General features: G+C 41.3%; 1 protein-coding gene across 2 annotated transcripts in view; it reads left to right on the top strand.

The window, feature by feature from the left end:
* ndrg3a (ndrg family member 3a) overlaps positions 1–15,476 on the top strand; it is a 50,342-nt gene that overhangs the window by 17,254 nt on the left and 17,612 nt on the right. For both annotated transcript variants that reach the window (XM_042503287.2, XM_042503296.2), the window contains exons 2-3: positions 4,769–4,852; positions 8,755–8,787. In XM_042503287.2, the coding sequence (XP_042359221.1) occupies positions 4,796–4,852; positions 8,755–8,787 (90 nt within the window). In that variant the 5' untranslated portion in view covers positions 4,769–4,795. The remainder of the gene's footprint in view (positions 1–4,768; positions 4,853–8,754; positions 8,788–15,476) is intronic.

Here is a 15,476-nt window from a genome sequence, read left to right on the forward strand (position 1 = left end):
TTTACATTTTCTCTATTTTTTTGAATATTTTCTAATAATTCTTCCCCATTTCTTGCTAAGTTGGTCATTGTCTTTTTCCCCGTTTTTTTAAAAAGAAACCACTTTGCTCAGGGTTAGGGTTAGGGTTAGGGTTAGCGTGTGAAAGGTGCCTGAGCGTAGCACAAGAAAACTGAAGTCAAGCCATGTTTCAAAAGGTTAAACTTAACTTACATATATTTCAGCATATCTTTGCTGTAAATAACTGTGTCGGAATTGAAACTTCCTGGTGTCCCTGAGGCAGCGCTGACACTACGCTACAGATTGACCTTTGCTGCGTAGAATCTAGGCCTCCTGTGGTTTTCCTCTGACACGATTTGTTTCTGCTGCCGTTTGTTCACCCAGCAAAGCCTCCTTGTCCCTTGCTGCGTGGAATGATATTTAGCACCGAGATGAAGCCCTGCTGGCAGCTACACACAGTGCAGGGAAATGGACCTGAAGAACAGATGAGGGAAATCATGTGTGAGAGCCAGCATGCAATTGGTGTGTTACTCATCTGCAAACAGAAGAGCTGAGTAAAACAGATTCTGATGTCAGGGAAACCATTTGTGAGAGTGATCTGGCACAACAGACAGTCCTGCTGCCGAGGCTAGAGGGACTTGTTCTACATCATCAGCTCTCTCAATCCCATCCTCATTCACATTAATGGTATGACGTGAATATGGGACAAAGCCTGCTGCACAGATTGCAGATGGAATTTCCCTCCTGTCATCAGGGACTGCTTTTCCTGATTTTTTTATTCCATTTACACAAAGCTCTGCTGTCATATCTAAACAGTCCACGCGGCTTATTAGACTCCCTGTTATTGTCTGGGGTAAATGCTGCTCAAAGCACCTGCTTTGAGCTTTTCTTCATCAATTCTTCTCGTTTTCACTATCTATTCCCCTTGTCTCCTTGCCTCACATCTGTCCCTTGGGGCTAGCCCAGTTTAGAATAAACATCGGCAACCAGCTTTGTCTCTATGGCAACAGCTGCGCATGCTAAACGGTACAGCAGGCATGGAAAAGGTAGAAAAGGGTGCTGATGGTGGTGCATGTTGCTAAATGGGATCTAGTGTTATTTCATGTGATTTGGTGCACAGTTAAAAAAGTATAAATAAGGCCCTCACATAAATCTAGGCCGTCTCTGCAGCAGAATAACACAAATACTTTTGAAATTAGTACTACACGACCAGAGAAAAAGGGTGCTATTACTTAAGAGGTAAAAACCTTTAACTACCAGTATGCTACGCTCCTGCTGGCAGGTGATGTAATGTGGGATGATCCGTGGGAAACAATGGTGGCCAGCTGGATCTCGTATTCCAGCTAGACAGTAAGCTAAAACATGTTTCTGAAAACATTTGAAGTGAAAAATATGCAACTCAGTAACTAAATCTTGGTTTGTACTTGATCAGTTCTGCTTAGTTTTACAGTTTGAACACTGTTTTTTGACTTCAGTTTTCACTGTGCAGGAAGCAGTGTGATGCCCACTTCTTGTTCACAAATTCTTCCAAATGGAGCATTAAAATACGGCAAGAAAAAAGCAGTGCGGTAACATTATCTTTTACGGTTTACAGTTTTATCAGATTTCGGTCTGAGTTTGGGGGGGTTATCTCTTGATCATTTGAATACTCTTTGTAGGGTTGCCCATTTAAAGTCAGAGATTTGAATCATCAGTCGGAGACCCCTCAGTTAACTGACATTGCTTTAAGACAAGCAGTCCTTTTTTTCGTTGGTTTGTTTTGGTTTGCTAGTTAATTTGCTGTGCAGTGTACTTCTGGGGACGTTTTAGTCTCCAGACTATGCTGCGGAGTGAACGCTCTTCACTTTCATGCTCTTTGATACATAGCTGTAGACATGCAGGCAGTAGGTAACATGAAGGAGATACTTGGCACGAAGGGAGGTAGACTGCTTTTCTATTTAGAAGTGGTGGGCTTACAGCTCACAACAAGTTAATATGTGGCAGTCTCCGGCTTTTGTTTGATATCTAGTGTTGTCAGAAAATGTTGCACATTTATAACCCAACATTAGTGCTGTTACCTTCTTTACGATATTACCTGAATGCTGATGTCACACTGAACCTGTTCAGACTTTAAAAGTCTGTGTAGAAAACAAAACAGATGGTCAAATATTCTTATTAAACTGCCAAATTCGATTCAACTGACATAATTGTGAGTCGGATAGAGCCCTAACTCTTCTGAAAGTGAGCCTTAAGTCTGTGGTGGCAGCGACAGGGTTGGCGATCGTTGGTGGGTAACACTAATATGCGGAAGTACAGCTTGTAGTTCGACAAACAGCACCAAGAGCCAGTGAAACTCCCCCAAATGACATTAACTAAATCAATTGGAGTAGTTTCTCTGGAGGGAGGGAGTAGGGATATCTAGGCTTTGGCCAGATTGAGGAAAGTTTCCGAAAGTATATCTACACATACTACTTGCATTGTTTTGATGCAAAGCTGGTTGAAAATTGGTGAAATATCCCGAGATCTGCCAGAGCCCCCAGGGTGACAGTGGCGGAGTGATGGTAGTTAGTTGCCCGGGTAACCTGGAATAAGGGGTCAGTGGGGTTGGGCCGTGAAAGCCACCCAGTCAGTCTGTCAGTTGGTTTAAGCTCACCCTGACCCCGTCTCCCTTAACACCTCGATTACCCGGCTAGCCTGTTTACAATGAAAGCAGCTTTTGCCTCCATCCCACTTTCTGTGACAGCCTGAGGAAGTGTTGGATTGATCCGGCCAATACGCTCAATCTGCTCAAGCATGCAGAGTATTTGTTTTTCTTTTTTTCTTATTCACTTGTCTAAATATTATTTAGTTCCACCATTGAGCCGGATTTGTCAGCAGGGATTTTGCTGGGCATGTTTTCACTCCCCATGCTGATGGCGGAGTACTTCTAACACTCCGTGTTTCTACATTTTTCCCCCCCTGACTGTTTTATGTAATTTGAGGATTGTGCTCAGTTGTACCCATCTGCTTCTCTGGTTGTTTCCAAGCATGGTGCAATCTGTTGCCAGAGCAGAATGGCCTCTGACCCGATTCATGCGTCAACAGGCAGCTGTCTGTTCAGACCTTTGTCAGGCAATCAGAGGATAAAACTGCTGGTAACACAGATATGGTGTGACGTCATCATCGCTAATACCTCCCACTGTTAGTTCACGGCTAGAATTATTGCTAACCAACCCTGAGGCTGAAGGTTATCTGATACCAGCATCTCAAGGTCATTCCAGTAGGGTCGGCTCTGTCTCTGGAAGTGATTTTAACTGCTACTCTTAATTGTCTAGTACTCTGCCCAGTTGCATTTGCCCGTTCACCTTGTTTGCTTTATTTACATCTGCCCTGATAAATGCAGTCTTTCCGTATGAAAGCTGTTCATGGTATGGTGCAGGCCAATTTGGCTTTGTCTTCCAGTTGTAAGCATTGACCTAGAAGAAACAGACACTCCATCTGCCGCTATGTGCAACATGAGCCACCCTCCTGGGCAGAGCCAGGTAATTCAATACCACTTCCTGTCCTCACCTTGTGCTAACAGGCAAGGCCGAAGAGCTACCATTTCAGGGAAAGTGGGGGAGGGGAGACACTTTTGTGTCAGTGTTCTTGTTCAGTAATTATGTGCAGGGACAAACGGCTGGCTTCAAGGGGAAAACAAATGAGGTGGGATTTAGAGCTCCTTGTTAAACCTGGCCTGATCCATCTCTGCGTTTGTGCATGTTTGCACACCACCTGTGTGTACTGGAAGTGTGACCTTTCTTGAAGAACTGATAGAGAAAACGCCCTCCATCACCTTCGCAGCCGGCTCTTATTTCATCATACGTATCACAGTATGCCAATGTGGAGTCAGGAAGAAAAGGTACCCTAGAGAAAGAGAGAGATTCAGTCAGGGATGGACTTGAGATTTAGCTGACTGCTGCCACCTCCTTCAGTCCGTGACTAACCGATCAGTATCAGATGAGTAGGTTGTGTTGTCATGAACCGCATGTACTGAAAGGATTATTTAATTAATCATTTAATTCATTTGTGAAGCTTAACTGATAAACATGCTCTGGTTCCAGTTTCTTACCTGTAAGAATTTACTTGTTTCTGTTTTATATCATTGTGATTTGAAAAGCTTTGGATTTTTGGCTGTCGGTCAGACAATACAAGGATTTTGAATACATCATCTTGGACTTTGAGGGATTGTGATGGGCATTTTTCTCTTAATTCTCACATTTTATAGTCTAAGCTAAGATTGCAGCAATATACTGGTTTTAGGGTATTCCATGGTATGAAAATTGATGGTAATCATGCCTTGTACATTTGCTTATCTACAATATTGGAAAAAAAGCAACTGGACTGGGAATATCACCTTTATTTTTTAGTTACTATCAAACGGAAGACTTTATACATACTGCCATTATTTTGTAAAAAAAAAAAAAAAGGTTTCAAGTTTCAGTTATAGTAATAAAATACGCTCCGGTTTTCCTTATTAACCTTGTTAGCTCTCTTAGCACTGTTATTGTTGTTAGCACCGCCAGCTGCTAGCCATGTTGAGGGCCGTGACGCAGCACTGAAGGATGCTGAACATCAAAAAGACATCCTCTGAATAAAGCACTGACTCATTTTAAAAAGTACATAGAAAGATAAACATAATTTATAGTAACATCTTCTTTGCCTTAATGGGCATTTTCATTTGTGTCAACAGTGATGTTTTATCTATGCAGTGCTCTCATAATGTACAGTTTTGTTTTTCAAACTGCTGATGCTTACTATTATTTTTGGACAGAGTGGTTTACAGTAACAAGACGGGAAGATGGATGAGCTGCAGGATGTACAGCTGACTGAGATCAAGCCGCTGCTGACCAATAAGGTGAGTTGGTGTTTGGGGAGGAGGGGGTAACCAGCTGCTGAAGCAACAGGCTCACAACTGTGCACCTGAACATATGTAGGACCACACATGCAAACTAAACAGACATGTGTTGCACACTTAAAGTGAAGGAGCCTCCCGTATGGTCCTCCCAGCAAATACATATGCTAATATACTGGGCATGCACACTCTGCAGTCCTGTTCATCAAAGTGAATTATTCATATCTGCTTGACTGTGGAGTTGGAAAAGAAAAAAAGAGAGAGCGCAAGTCAAAAGAAAAAAAATGTTGCAGATAGAACAAGGCAAGACAGAAGAAGAGAAGTGAGGCGTATAGCGTAAGACATCCAGAAAAAACAGACACGCTGCAATGAGGAGAGATCAAAGGAGAAACTTTGAGAAACTCATCTCTCTATTTCTAAGAGCTTGAGAGATTGTAGCAAGTGAGGAACGGCAAAAACAGACGGGAAATATGGAGGAGAAAAAACCAATGACAGATCAAAGCTCTTCCCATCCTCATCGAGCCTCCTCCTCTTCCCTGCTCCATCTCAACAGCTGATTAGCTGATTAGAAAGACTGTTTTGTTCTCCCCCAAGGCGCCTGTCACAGACACTCAGGAGGGTATAGTGCCTCAGAGGATATGTTACTAGTGAAGCATCAGGTCTGAGGGGATTGCGTCACCTCAGTTGGGGGTTTGTAGAATGAGCAGGGGCAAAATTCCCCTTGTCAGGCTGTATGCTGCGTAAGGTAGATGTCTTGTGTGATGGACAAGGTGGGAAATATACATCACAAAAGCCATCTGAATGTAGGATGCTGCTACTGACCTCTCACTCCACCTAGTGGCCAGCACATTAAAAAAACAAACCAGGAGTCTCAAAGGCAGACAGAGATCATGACATGATGACGTTGATGGAGGAGGATTCTCATTTTCTCTCTGATCCTGTGTAGAAGTGATAAAAACATGTTATGATTTCCATACAGAAAACACACTCAATGCTTACACTGAATATTCAACCACGTGGGAGGAAGAACTGTCAGCAGCAGCAAAGTGACGATAATAGTAACATGAAAAACATAACAGGTTCACTGACCTTCTGCATATTTATATGATTAAAATTGCTTCAAAGCAGAACATGCAAAAGTGAACAAAACATCATTTACTCCTTTCATACGGCAGCAGTTGACATAACAACAAATAAAACACATAGAAACTGATAATTCACACCTTTGGACAATCAGATTACTTAAAATGAGCTAGTAAATGTATAAAAACTGTCATTAGTCTCAACATGTTGAGGCAGCTGACCTTTATGAGGGTGCTTTGTAAATAGACTTTGAGCTTGTTTTAGTAATAAACCTGGGGGTACTTTCTTTATGGAAATATTGCCAACATGTTGAGGTTAACTTTGCTGCAATCAAAGCAAGTGCTCTTGAAGCGTGTTTACCCCAAGTATTAACATGCATCTTGGGAGACTGGATCAGGAGTGGACAGCTCTGTCTGTCTGATCACACCTGGCACTGGAATGTGTCTCCACATGCGTCTCAAGTGATTCCTTGTAATCAGATCTCACTTCTCTGCTCTATATGCAAATAAACGTGTACATCATTTCATTCACCATTACTAAGAGACTACTGCTGTGAGAGTGTTAGCTCCCACCAGGTACAGCTGGCGAAAGTCCACCTGCACACACGCAGTGACAGGGCTGTCACCATCACACAATAAATATCACCCAGCAGTTATTAATGAGTTTAAGGGAAGAGTCGAGCTGTTTCGGTGTCGGAGGGAGTTTGTTAGGACTGTTGAACAGGTGTCGCTGTTTTAGCTCTTGCTTACTGGGCTGACTTTGAACTGACCGTTCACTGGGAGGAGAGGGGCTCTGGAGACCGTCCTTCAGTGCTGCTTCTAACCTGTGTAATGACAGCAACAGTCGGCTAAGCAAGGAAGTCAGCTGAGTAGGCAGTTCTTGAGTGTGGCCCAAAATACATAAGCGTACACATCTTGAATTTGGCCATATGCGGCACAACAGAAGTGTGCTATATCATATTGTTCATGATAATACCAGTATAATTTAATATAATTATTATAATTGAATAATTTAATAAAATTATTATTTTAATATGATTTTCTTTTAAAAGTGCATATCATGATAATGTAAATATTCCAACTTGTTGACATAATGAGGTCACACCGTTACGGCTGAGAGCAAATTTGCTACCGGTTACTGTTTGCAAACTAAAAAATGAGAGTGAATTTCTGCTTGGGTTTATTGAATTCTTGAAAACAAACTCTTTTTGTACTGTAAATGTTTATGCTGACATGTAAAACTACAACACTTATTTTGCTGCAGTTGTATGTTCTTGATATCAATACTATATACTAATACTAATACTATATATATATTCAGTATTTTGTCATATCATCAAAAATATTGTTATCACAAAAAATACCCTGAAATATGGTGATATAATTTTAGGGCCATATTGCTCAACCATAAAGGACAGACCACCTCCAAATGTGGTCTGGGCGATCACATCTCAAGACACATGAGGACACATTGGTTGTGTTCACACCTGTACGCAGAGCTGTCCACTTTTGTCGTGATCCCAAGATGTATGTTACTGTAGACAGGTGCTTAGTTCCCTCCTGTGCTTTCCTGTTGTTTCTACAATACTCCTGCACCTGAGAACTGCACAAAGTTCCCCAGGGATGATGTTTTTCTGTAGGCAGACATTGAAGTGAGCATCACCCTGGTTCCCTCGTCAAAAAGCCAATGGGATTTTTCTATTGGATTTTGGATCAATGCCGAAAATAAGCTCTGTAGTAAACAAACGTTTGTGTTACTTACATATTATATTCAGCAAGATAATCTTCACAAATGAACACCACTTTCAGGTTTTTTAAAGCCTAAATTTAATGCTAACCTATTACCGGGCTTTAGGACTTATTACAGGGGCTCTCAGTTACAGCAATGGAATAGTGTAGACTTCAGCTAGAAACATGTTTTTACCATGATTTCAGTTAATGATATTCCAGTAGGAAGAAGAAAGGGAGAGCTTTATAGCCACCATCTGCCTCTACACCCATATGCACCCTACTGGTCTGGCCTACAACTGAATCCCAGAAGAATCTTCTTTGTTGTTGCTGCCCACTCTCGCTTCTCTGCCCATCTATTCTGTAGCTTCCTGCTGTCTGAATAAAGACAAAACACCAACTGAGACAATAGTCTGTAACAATGCTTCAGCATTCCTTGTGTTATATGTGTAAAGAATTAAGTCATTATAAAATTGATGGCGCCTATACATGAGTGTTAATGACAATTTAAGATACATAAAAGAACGCGATACGCCTCCTAAAAGCATGAGGTTTTGCAGTTGTAATCAATTGCACCAGTAGATGAGTAGACTAGATGAAGTGCCCGCTACGGTATGTCACGCCCAATCGTGTTAAGCAGAAAATGCAGATGATAGAAGTGGACATGACACCAGGCTCAGTTTAATCTGTAATGTGCTTAGGCTTCTGTAATCTGGGCACAGTTCTTAACCTGGGTCCAACTGCCAAAATGCACTAAAATTCAACTGATAAGACAGTAATCATTGTTTGTAGCATAATGACAGAATATTTTGATCTAATTATGTCAAAATGTATTGCAAAGAAAAAGTCTGTAAGAGCTTGTAAAAAGTGGGACACAGCCATATTTATTATGTTTGTTCGAGCATGAATGCTTGGCGCGTTATACGTACTTTAAAGAATCCCTCACATCTCGTTACACCTGCATTGCAGTGCCATCTGTCTACAATGACTAAACCTCCATCAGTGTTAAACAAGTAGAATATTATTATTGTTTTTAGAAGAAAAAATGGCATCTATAAGCCTATGGTTAACCCTCCTCTTTTGACTTTCTTACAGAATGCACGCAACTTTCAAGATTTCGACTGCCAGGTGAGTGTTCCTCTCTGCTCCTTCATAAAGCACTGTTGTGCCATCATGTGAGGAGATGCTGTCAGTGGAAGGGGGTTGGGGGCATTGGGACATGGCCCCATTCTCGCCCCCCTACTGCTAAACCCATTTGTTTGCTTGCCCTACATCTGAACATTGTTCCTCACAGGCAACATCCACTTTTACCGCATGCCACATGCTGGTGAAATATAGGATTTTTTTGTGAGGATACATTTATGGTCATCTACCACACTAGCCATTAACTTTTCAAGGTGTCTGTGTTTGGAGGTTTTTTTCACAAGCCATTTTTGCCCAGCTTGTTCTCCCAAGTTTGTCCTTTGCTCACGCTGACTGTGAGCACAACAGACAACAATGTTTTAGAAAAACAGGCTCCTTCCTCGCTAAAGTGTTCTTAAGGTCACTTCAAAATGTTTGTATATAATTTCAAATTCTGAGTTCTCATTACATTAGAAAACAATAGAAAGAGAGGTTTAGCATGAGTAGAATACATCATTATTGGTTGAAAAAAATGTGAATTCTTGGCGAGTTGTTTTGTGGTATGTTTTAGGTTTTGTTTGTTTTGCATGGCTGTGTATCATACTGATTTTTCTGGCATTTTTGTAGACTCACCTTTGGTCATTTTTACTTATGTGAAATTCACATTGGTGGCCTAGTTGTGATAATTAATGAAGGGTTTGGAAATCACAGTGTAAGATTCAGAAGTAAGCAATGTGATTACTGTATGTTCTAAACGCACAGGCTTGGGAGTGACAGCTGGATCACTCATGCTAATGACTGTATTTGTATGAACAGCTCTTACCCAAATTAGGGCTGCATAGTTAGTCTAAATGTTGTCGCAAATTACAAGTGCAATATCCAAATAGCTGAAGCTGCAAAAAGTTTAAATGTATCACAACACACCATTAGAAATGAAGCATTGTGATGCTACAGCGATGCTCTGCCCCACAAATAATATTGCAGATGAAGGGAACATGCTGGTTTGGTATAAATCACAGCAGAAACCACGTCATTATTTTCATGTTGTTGTTTTTTTTTCAGTGAAAATGAAATGCAAAAATTAACATTCTTACTAAAATTGTGACTCATATCGTAGTCATGAAATTCTGTCAGTTGTGTGTGTGTGTGTGTGTGCGTGCCCGTGCGCATATAATACAGGCCTAACCTACAACTAAATACTGTTCATTATTCATATGAGAAGGGGCATCCTGGTGGTCCAGCAGCAACACCAAACATTAACCACTAATATCCACTGTGAACAATGTGCGTCATGCGACTTGTAACCTTAATCTCACGTCAGTCTACTCTCTGCTGTCAAACCCTGCAATACAGGCAAAAAAACATCAAAGTTAACCAACAGTGGACTTTTTGGAATCATACAGTTTTTGTATTTCCGTGCAGGGCTTTAAGAACAGAATCATGCTGGACAGTTGTTTGGAACAAAAGTACAGATCAAGTGTGGTACAAGCTTTAACACTGCCTCTGGGGTGCTTTACAGAGTACTCTTGGTAAATATCAGGAAGAGATATACAATAATAATAACAATAATTGATGGACTTATGTAGCGCTTTACTAAGGACTCAAAGACGCTTTGCATGAAATGCAAAAAGAAAACAAATACAAAATACTGAAAGACGCTTACATGAAACAGCAATCAAATACAAAGAACAGAAAACAAATATATAATATAGAGGATATGACAGATTTGAGGAGGCAGTGGGAGACAAGTATTGTAGGCTTTCGTGAAGAGGTGGGTTTTGAGTTGATTTTTACATGAGTGGAGTGAGTTGATGTTTCGAGGGAGGGAGCTTCAGAGAGTTGGGGCAGCAGTGGCAAAGCCCAAAGGTGCAGTGCTTGGTCGTGGTGATGGGGGTCAGAAGGTTGGCATTTGATGATCTGAGGTGGTGAGTGGGGGTTGACGTTGGAGAAGATCTATAAGGTATGAGGGGCAAGGTTTTGAGGACTTGGTAGGTGATGAGGAGGATCTTGAGGTGAATTCAGTGCTGTATTGGGAGTAAATGAAGTTGAAGGATGGGTGTGATGTGTTCCCTGGAGCAGGAGCGTGTGAGCAACCAGGCAGCTGACTTCTGAACATATTGTAGTTTTTTTAGGTCAGTGGAGGCGAGACCGTAAAGAATGTTGTTGCAGTAGTCTAGTCTGGAGGTTTTGAAGGTATGAATGAGAGTTTCTGCAGTGGAGGAGGAGAGGGAGGGTCGCAGATGTGCAATATTATGAAGGTGGTAGAAGAACATTTTGTTGATGTTTTTGATGTATGACTTTAAAGAAAGAGTGGGATCTCATATGATGCTGAGGTTTTGGACCAAGGGGGATGGTGTGCTGGTCAAGTGCAGTGATTTCAGACATCTTTTATTGGATGTCTTAGCCAGTGTCTTCCACGATAAGATTGTATTTGTGTGTTTGTGTGATTGTTTCTGTGCTTCCCTTTTCACCATAAGCATCAACTACAGCCTGGTCTTTTTAAGTGATAATGTAAGGATAATTATCATCCAAGGGAAAGGAGTACTGGCCTTGAGCAGGCACTGTTCCAGATTTCTTTCTTTGATGGTTTCTTTGCATGGGGAATAGGATTGCTGGCCGCCCTCCGCCTCTTTGCTATGCAGGTTGCCGTTTCGTTTTCTTGCAAAGAGTCTCCTCCGTGAGGAGTGACTTACCACAGTTAAGCCCTTTGCTGCATTTCATGAGCATCATGGCTGCAAAGGGTTAAATCTTACATCCCTCTCTCACTTTCTGCAGTCACGGCTGCTTCCAGCATCCCACCAGAGCTAAATATAGCTCCTGCAGGCAGGGGAGGAGAGTAAAGCATGTTAGCTGGAGCAGACATGCTACATGCTCCATTCCTGTCTGCATTGTCACTAATACATTAACATTCATAAAACGCTGCAGTCGCTCAGCTGCTCGAATTCTTAGTGTCACATTTTTTTCCACTCATCCTCTCATGATTCATTTCAGGTCCTGCAGTTGTAATTTAAGAAAAGGTTCTACCTGAATTCATGTCAGTGGTATTGAGGCAGACTTAAGTGTATTTGACCTTGTTTCCCTGGCAGCCATTTTGACCCTGCACAGTCACATTCAGGACTCTAAAGGAATTATTGAAATATTAATGATTGTTTAAACTTGATTGGCCTTTTTGTGGAAAATGTTTTGATGTCACAGCAAGAAAAGCACATGTGTAAATAATAGAATGAATGAAGAGTGAATTACATTTAGCTGTTTCAGTTTCAGTGTCTGGATATTATGCATGCCGGATCACTGTCACTCTGTCATTGCTTGACTGGCACACTTGAATAGAGGTGTGAGTAACATCAAAGCTTTCTCTGCTGTGACAAGTCAAAATGTCTGCTCTGAACAAGGCCTGTAAACTAGCCAGCAATCCTGGGGATCACCAGATCATGTGAATTGATTTAAAAAGCAATGAGCAGGTGTAATTTTCTTCCTGAACATACATTTTGCGTTCATAGAAATGAAAATGCATACTTCCTTTTTACAATACAAAGGAAGGTCTTATATCATAATGTGGATTGTCTAAAAATAAATAAAATAAAATGCCATGTCGGGTTAGTAAATCTAGCAACTTACTTGCCTATTTGTGCAAGTGGTACAAAAAATTAAACACATTGAGGGGGGGTTTCCAGAGCTCATGATGGAAGTAGCTGAGGAGTGAGCCATCTTGTTGGCTTCTCATCTCTGTTGAGAGTTGTACGTGCACAATACTGATGAGGCACTCAGAGAAAAAGGCAATGGGTAAAAACAAACAAACATTTTAGTTATTTTGGAAACAGGAGTTTAATTGTGTTGCAGGAACTGCGGCTGTGTATTGAATGCACAATTTGCTGCTAAGTTGAGAGCAAGGTGGATGAAATAGGGTCATTTTTATGCCAATTAATTTCAGTCTCTTGTTATTTGCTAACCACTACTAAATAAATCAGTTTGTATAGTAAATACAGAATAAAGAGCATTAGAGACCAGAAACTTCGAGAGCAGGAAAAGATAAGTTAACTAGCTTACTAGAAATTTAGCAAATAGTCCATATAGACTATGCTGTGGTACAAAGCAATATTTCAACAAAAATATTAGCTACATTAAAATGTGTACTTTGGCTCAATTTTTTTGGTGTAAATGTAGGACAGGCTCAGCTTTGTGGTTTGAGGTAACTGATAGAAGCTCAAATGCGATGTCAAAATTCAAAAGGTCTGTTTTTGAAATAAGTTATGTGATTTTAATTGCACCTGACTACCACTGTCACACAGTTTATTTAAACAGGAACAACAGGAGCCCAAATGCAGTACGCAACATCAGCAGCAGACTTCCTATAAATACAGTCTGTGTGTGGGGGAAGGGTCCTCACCGCTACACCATCTCTCACAGTAATGGTATGACATTCCAGCAGCTGGAGGACAAATCCAGCTGCTCTCCTCTTGACTGCAGCTAAAGCTCCTACCTCAGGCTGTCCACAGGTACTGCAACAGTCATACCAAAACCCTCTGCACCTGCATGAGGAGGGTGGTGTTGATGGTGGTGTGGGGTCAGAGAGGAGAATCTGGTGTGGTGGGTGGGTGTGGTGCTGCAGTCTTGTGTCCTATAAGAGGAGAGGAAGGTGTGACTCAGCCTCATCCGCCCATGGGACCTGCTGTGCTTTAAAGTGCATACTTAAGAACACTGAGTTACCTCGTGGAAATGGAAATGGCTGACTGTACATGTTAAAAATAGAAGATCTTTCGGTTCATAGTGTTGGCTGTGGAGAGGAAAAAGTTAAGATGGTTTCTATGGAATCTGAATGCACATGATGTTTTGAATGACTGTCTCACGATGTTTTGTGTATTTCTCTTACAATTTTGACACTATTTTCCACAAGTAATCATTTATTGAGATTTACAGTTCATGGTTATGTCTAGTTTTGATACTAACTCTCCTCTTGACCTTGTGCCATTCCAACACAAAGACTAGAAGAAGCAGTCTACTTAGTGTTTCAGGCAAATGGCTGCCAAGTTGTGTCTTTGGCTTTTAAAATCCTCACTGTCTCAGTAAACTCAGCAGAGGGCGCCAGAAGCCTGTTCATTGTTGGGCTGGAGGGCTATGATTTGTGTGATGTGTTTTGCTGTGCTTGTCGTGTTGTCTCGGTTTTGAAGGCAGGTTTACCAATCACAGAAATGCAGTGTATCGCACAGATGTTGCTCATACACCATCTTAGGAGAGGATTATATTGACCATGTCATGTGATACACCGTGTCATGTTATGTAATGGGGTGGACAGTTTAATATAACATGTTTTTCTTAAGTGTGTGCATTTTTAATATGCTTAAAGGTGTAAAAATCAAACCTTAGACTGTGCCAGAGTTAATGCAAAGCTCTACATCGAACTGACTGGTGCAGACCAGAGTGTCGCTGTGTGCCTGTATGACTGCAGAGTCCTGATGAGACACACAGTGACTCAGTGTATGACACAAAGAGGCACCTGCTCTGTCGAGGAAAGGGTAAACATGTTTTTGGTCACACACATCATTGACATCATTGACAAATCACATGCGCACCACAATCTGGCAAAACGTCAGAGTATACGTGGTGTTTTATTAGTTATATATTCTCACCACAGTATGCCTAAAATAACTGAAGAAACAGATAGTTATCAGTTTCTTGAAAACCTCACACTGTGGAAAAAAAATATCTATGGAAATAAAATATTAGAGATGCTCTTCTCTTTTGGCATCATATTATACAGATCATATGCATATTTTTGACATATACTTTTTTTAAAGTTTTTTTATGTTTGCTGTTTATTCCTCAAAATGTACATAGAATACATATGTGTCAGTGGCACCCTCTGTGGGTTAGGACAGGAAACATTTAGAGGAGAAACAGCAGTGTACAACCAAACCCGCTGCTTTATTGACTAACCAATGACTCGCCCCGTGTCTCTGTAATCCCTCCCACTCTGTGCATGTTTGCATGTGTACCATTGGCTGCACAGAGCAGCCTGTCTCCAACAAAAGCATGACACCCTGCACTGCTAGCTGTTGTGCAGATGACAGAGTAGAGTAGAAAAGGAGAGATCAATAAACTATGTGGATCAAATGATCCAGAGGTAGGTTCAGAGGAAATAGATCCTTTCATGTAGATTGTTAGTGTGGAATAAAAATAGTAGCTCATTGTGGGTTTGTTTTCTGGTAAGCATGGAACATCATAGAGGTTATCTTTTGAATGTCAATCCTAAAAAGGAATAGTAGAGCTGTGCAGATTTAAATGAGTGTGGCCGCATGAGCCGACATTTGCAGCAAGGCTTTTGCTGGTGGTTGTCAGACTGCTGCATTTTACACTAGTCCTGCTGAGTGATTCACCTGCAACCTGGAGATATTTACAGGGTCTGAATGTGGATATTCATGCTGATTTATTTCATTTTTTTGGATGCTGAGGTCACTTCCAGTCTACTCCAGTTTCAAGGTGAAGCTAAAGTGAATCTGGAGACAATTGTTGCTAAATCTCAGTGATGAGCAGCCATTTTGCTGATGCAGAACACAGCCCAGGGCGAGCTGTCAAAGTCAGCCTCCTCTCCTCTCCAGTCTTTTCACTTTATCCATATCACGGTGTGACGTCAGTAGCCTGCTCATTTTCCAGGACTGCCTCTGCATCTTTTGCACCCCATCACCCCTTTTCCACAC

This window comes from Plectropomus leopardus, chromosome 2, assembly GCF_026936395.1.
Source record: "Plectropomus leopardus strain MGB_pleo_1.0 chromosome 2, ASM2693639v1, whole genome shotgun sequence".
Classification (NCBI taxonomy): domain Eukaryota; kingdom Metazoa; phylum Chordata; class Actinopteri; order Perciformes; family Serranidae; genus Plectropomus; species Plectropomus leopardus.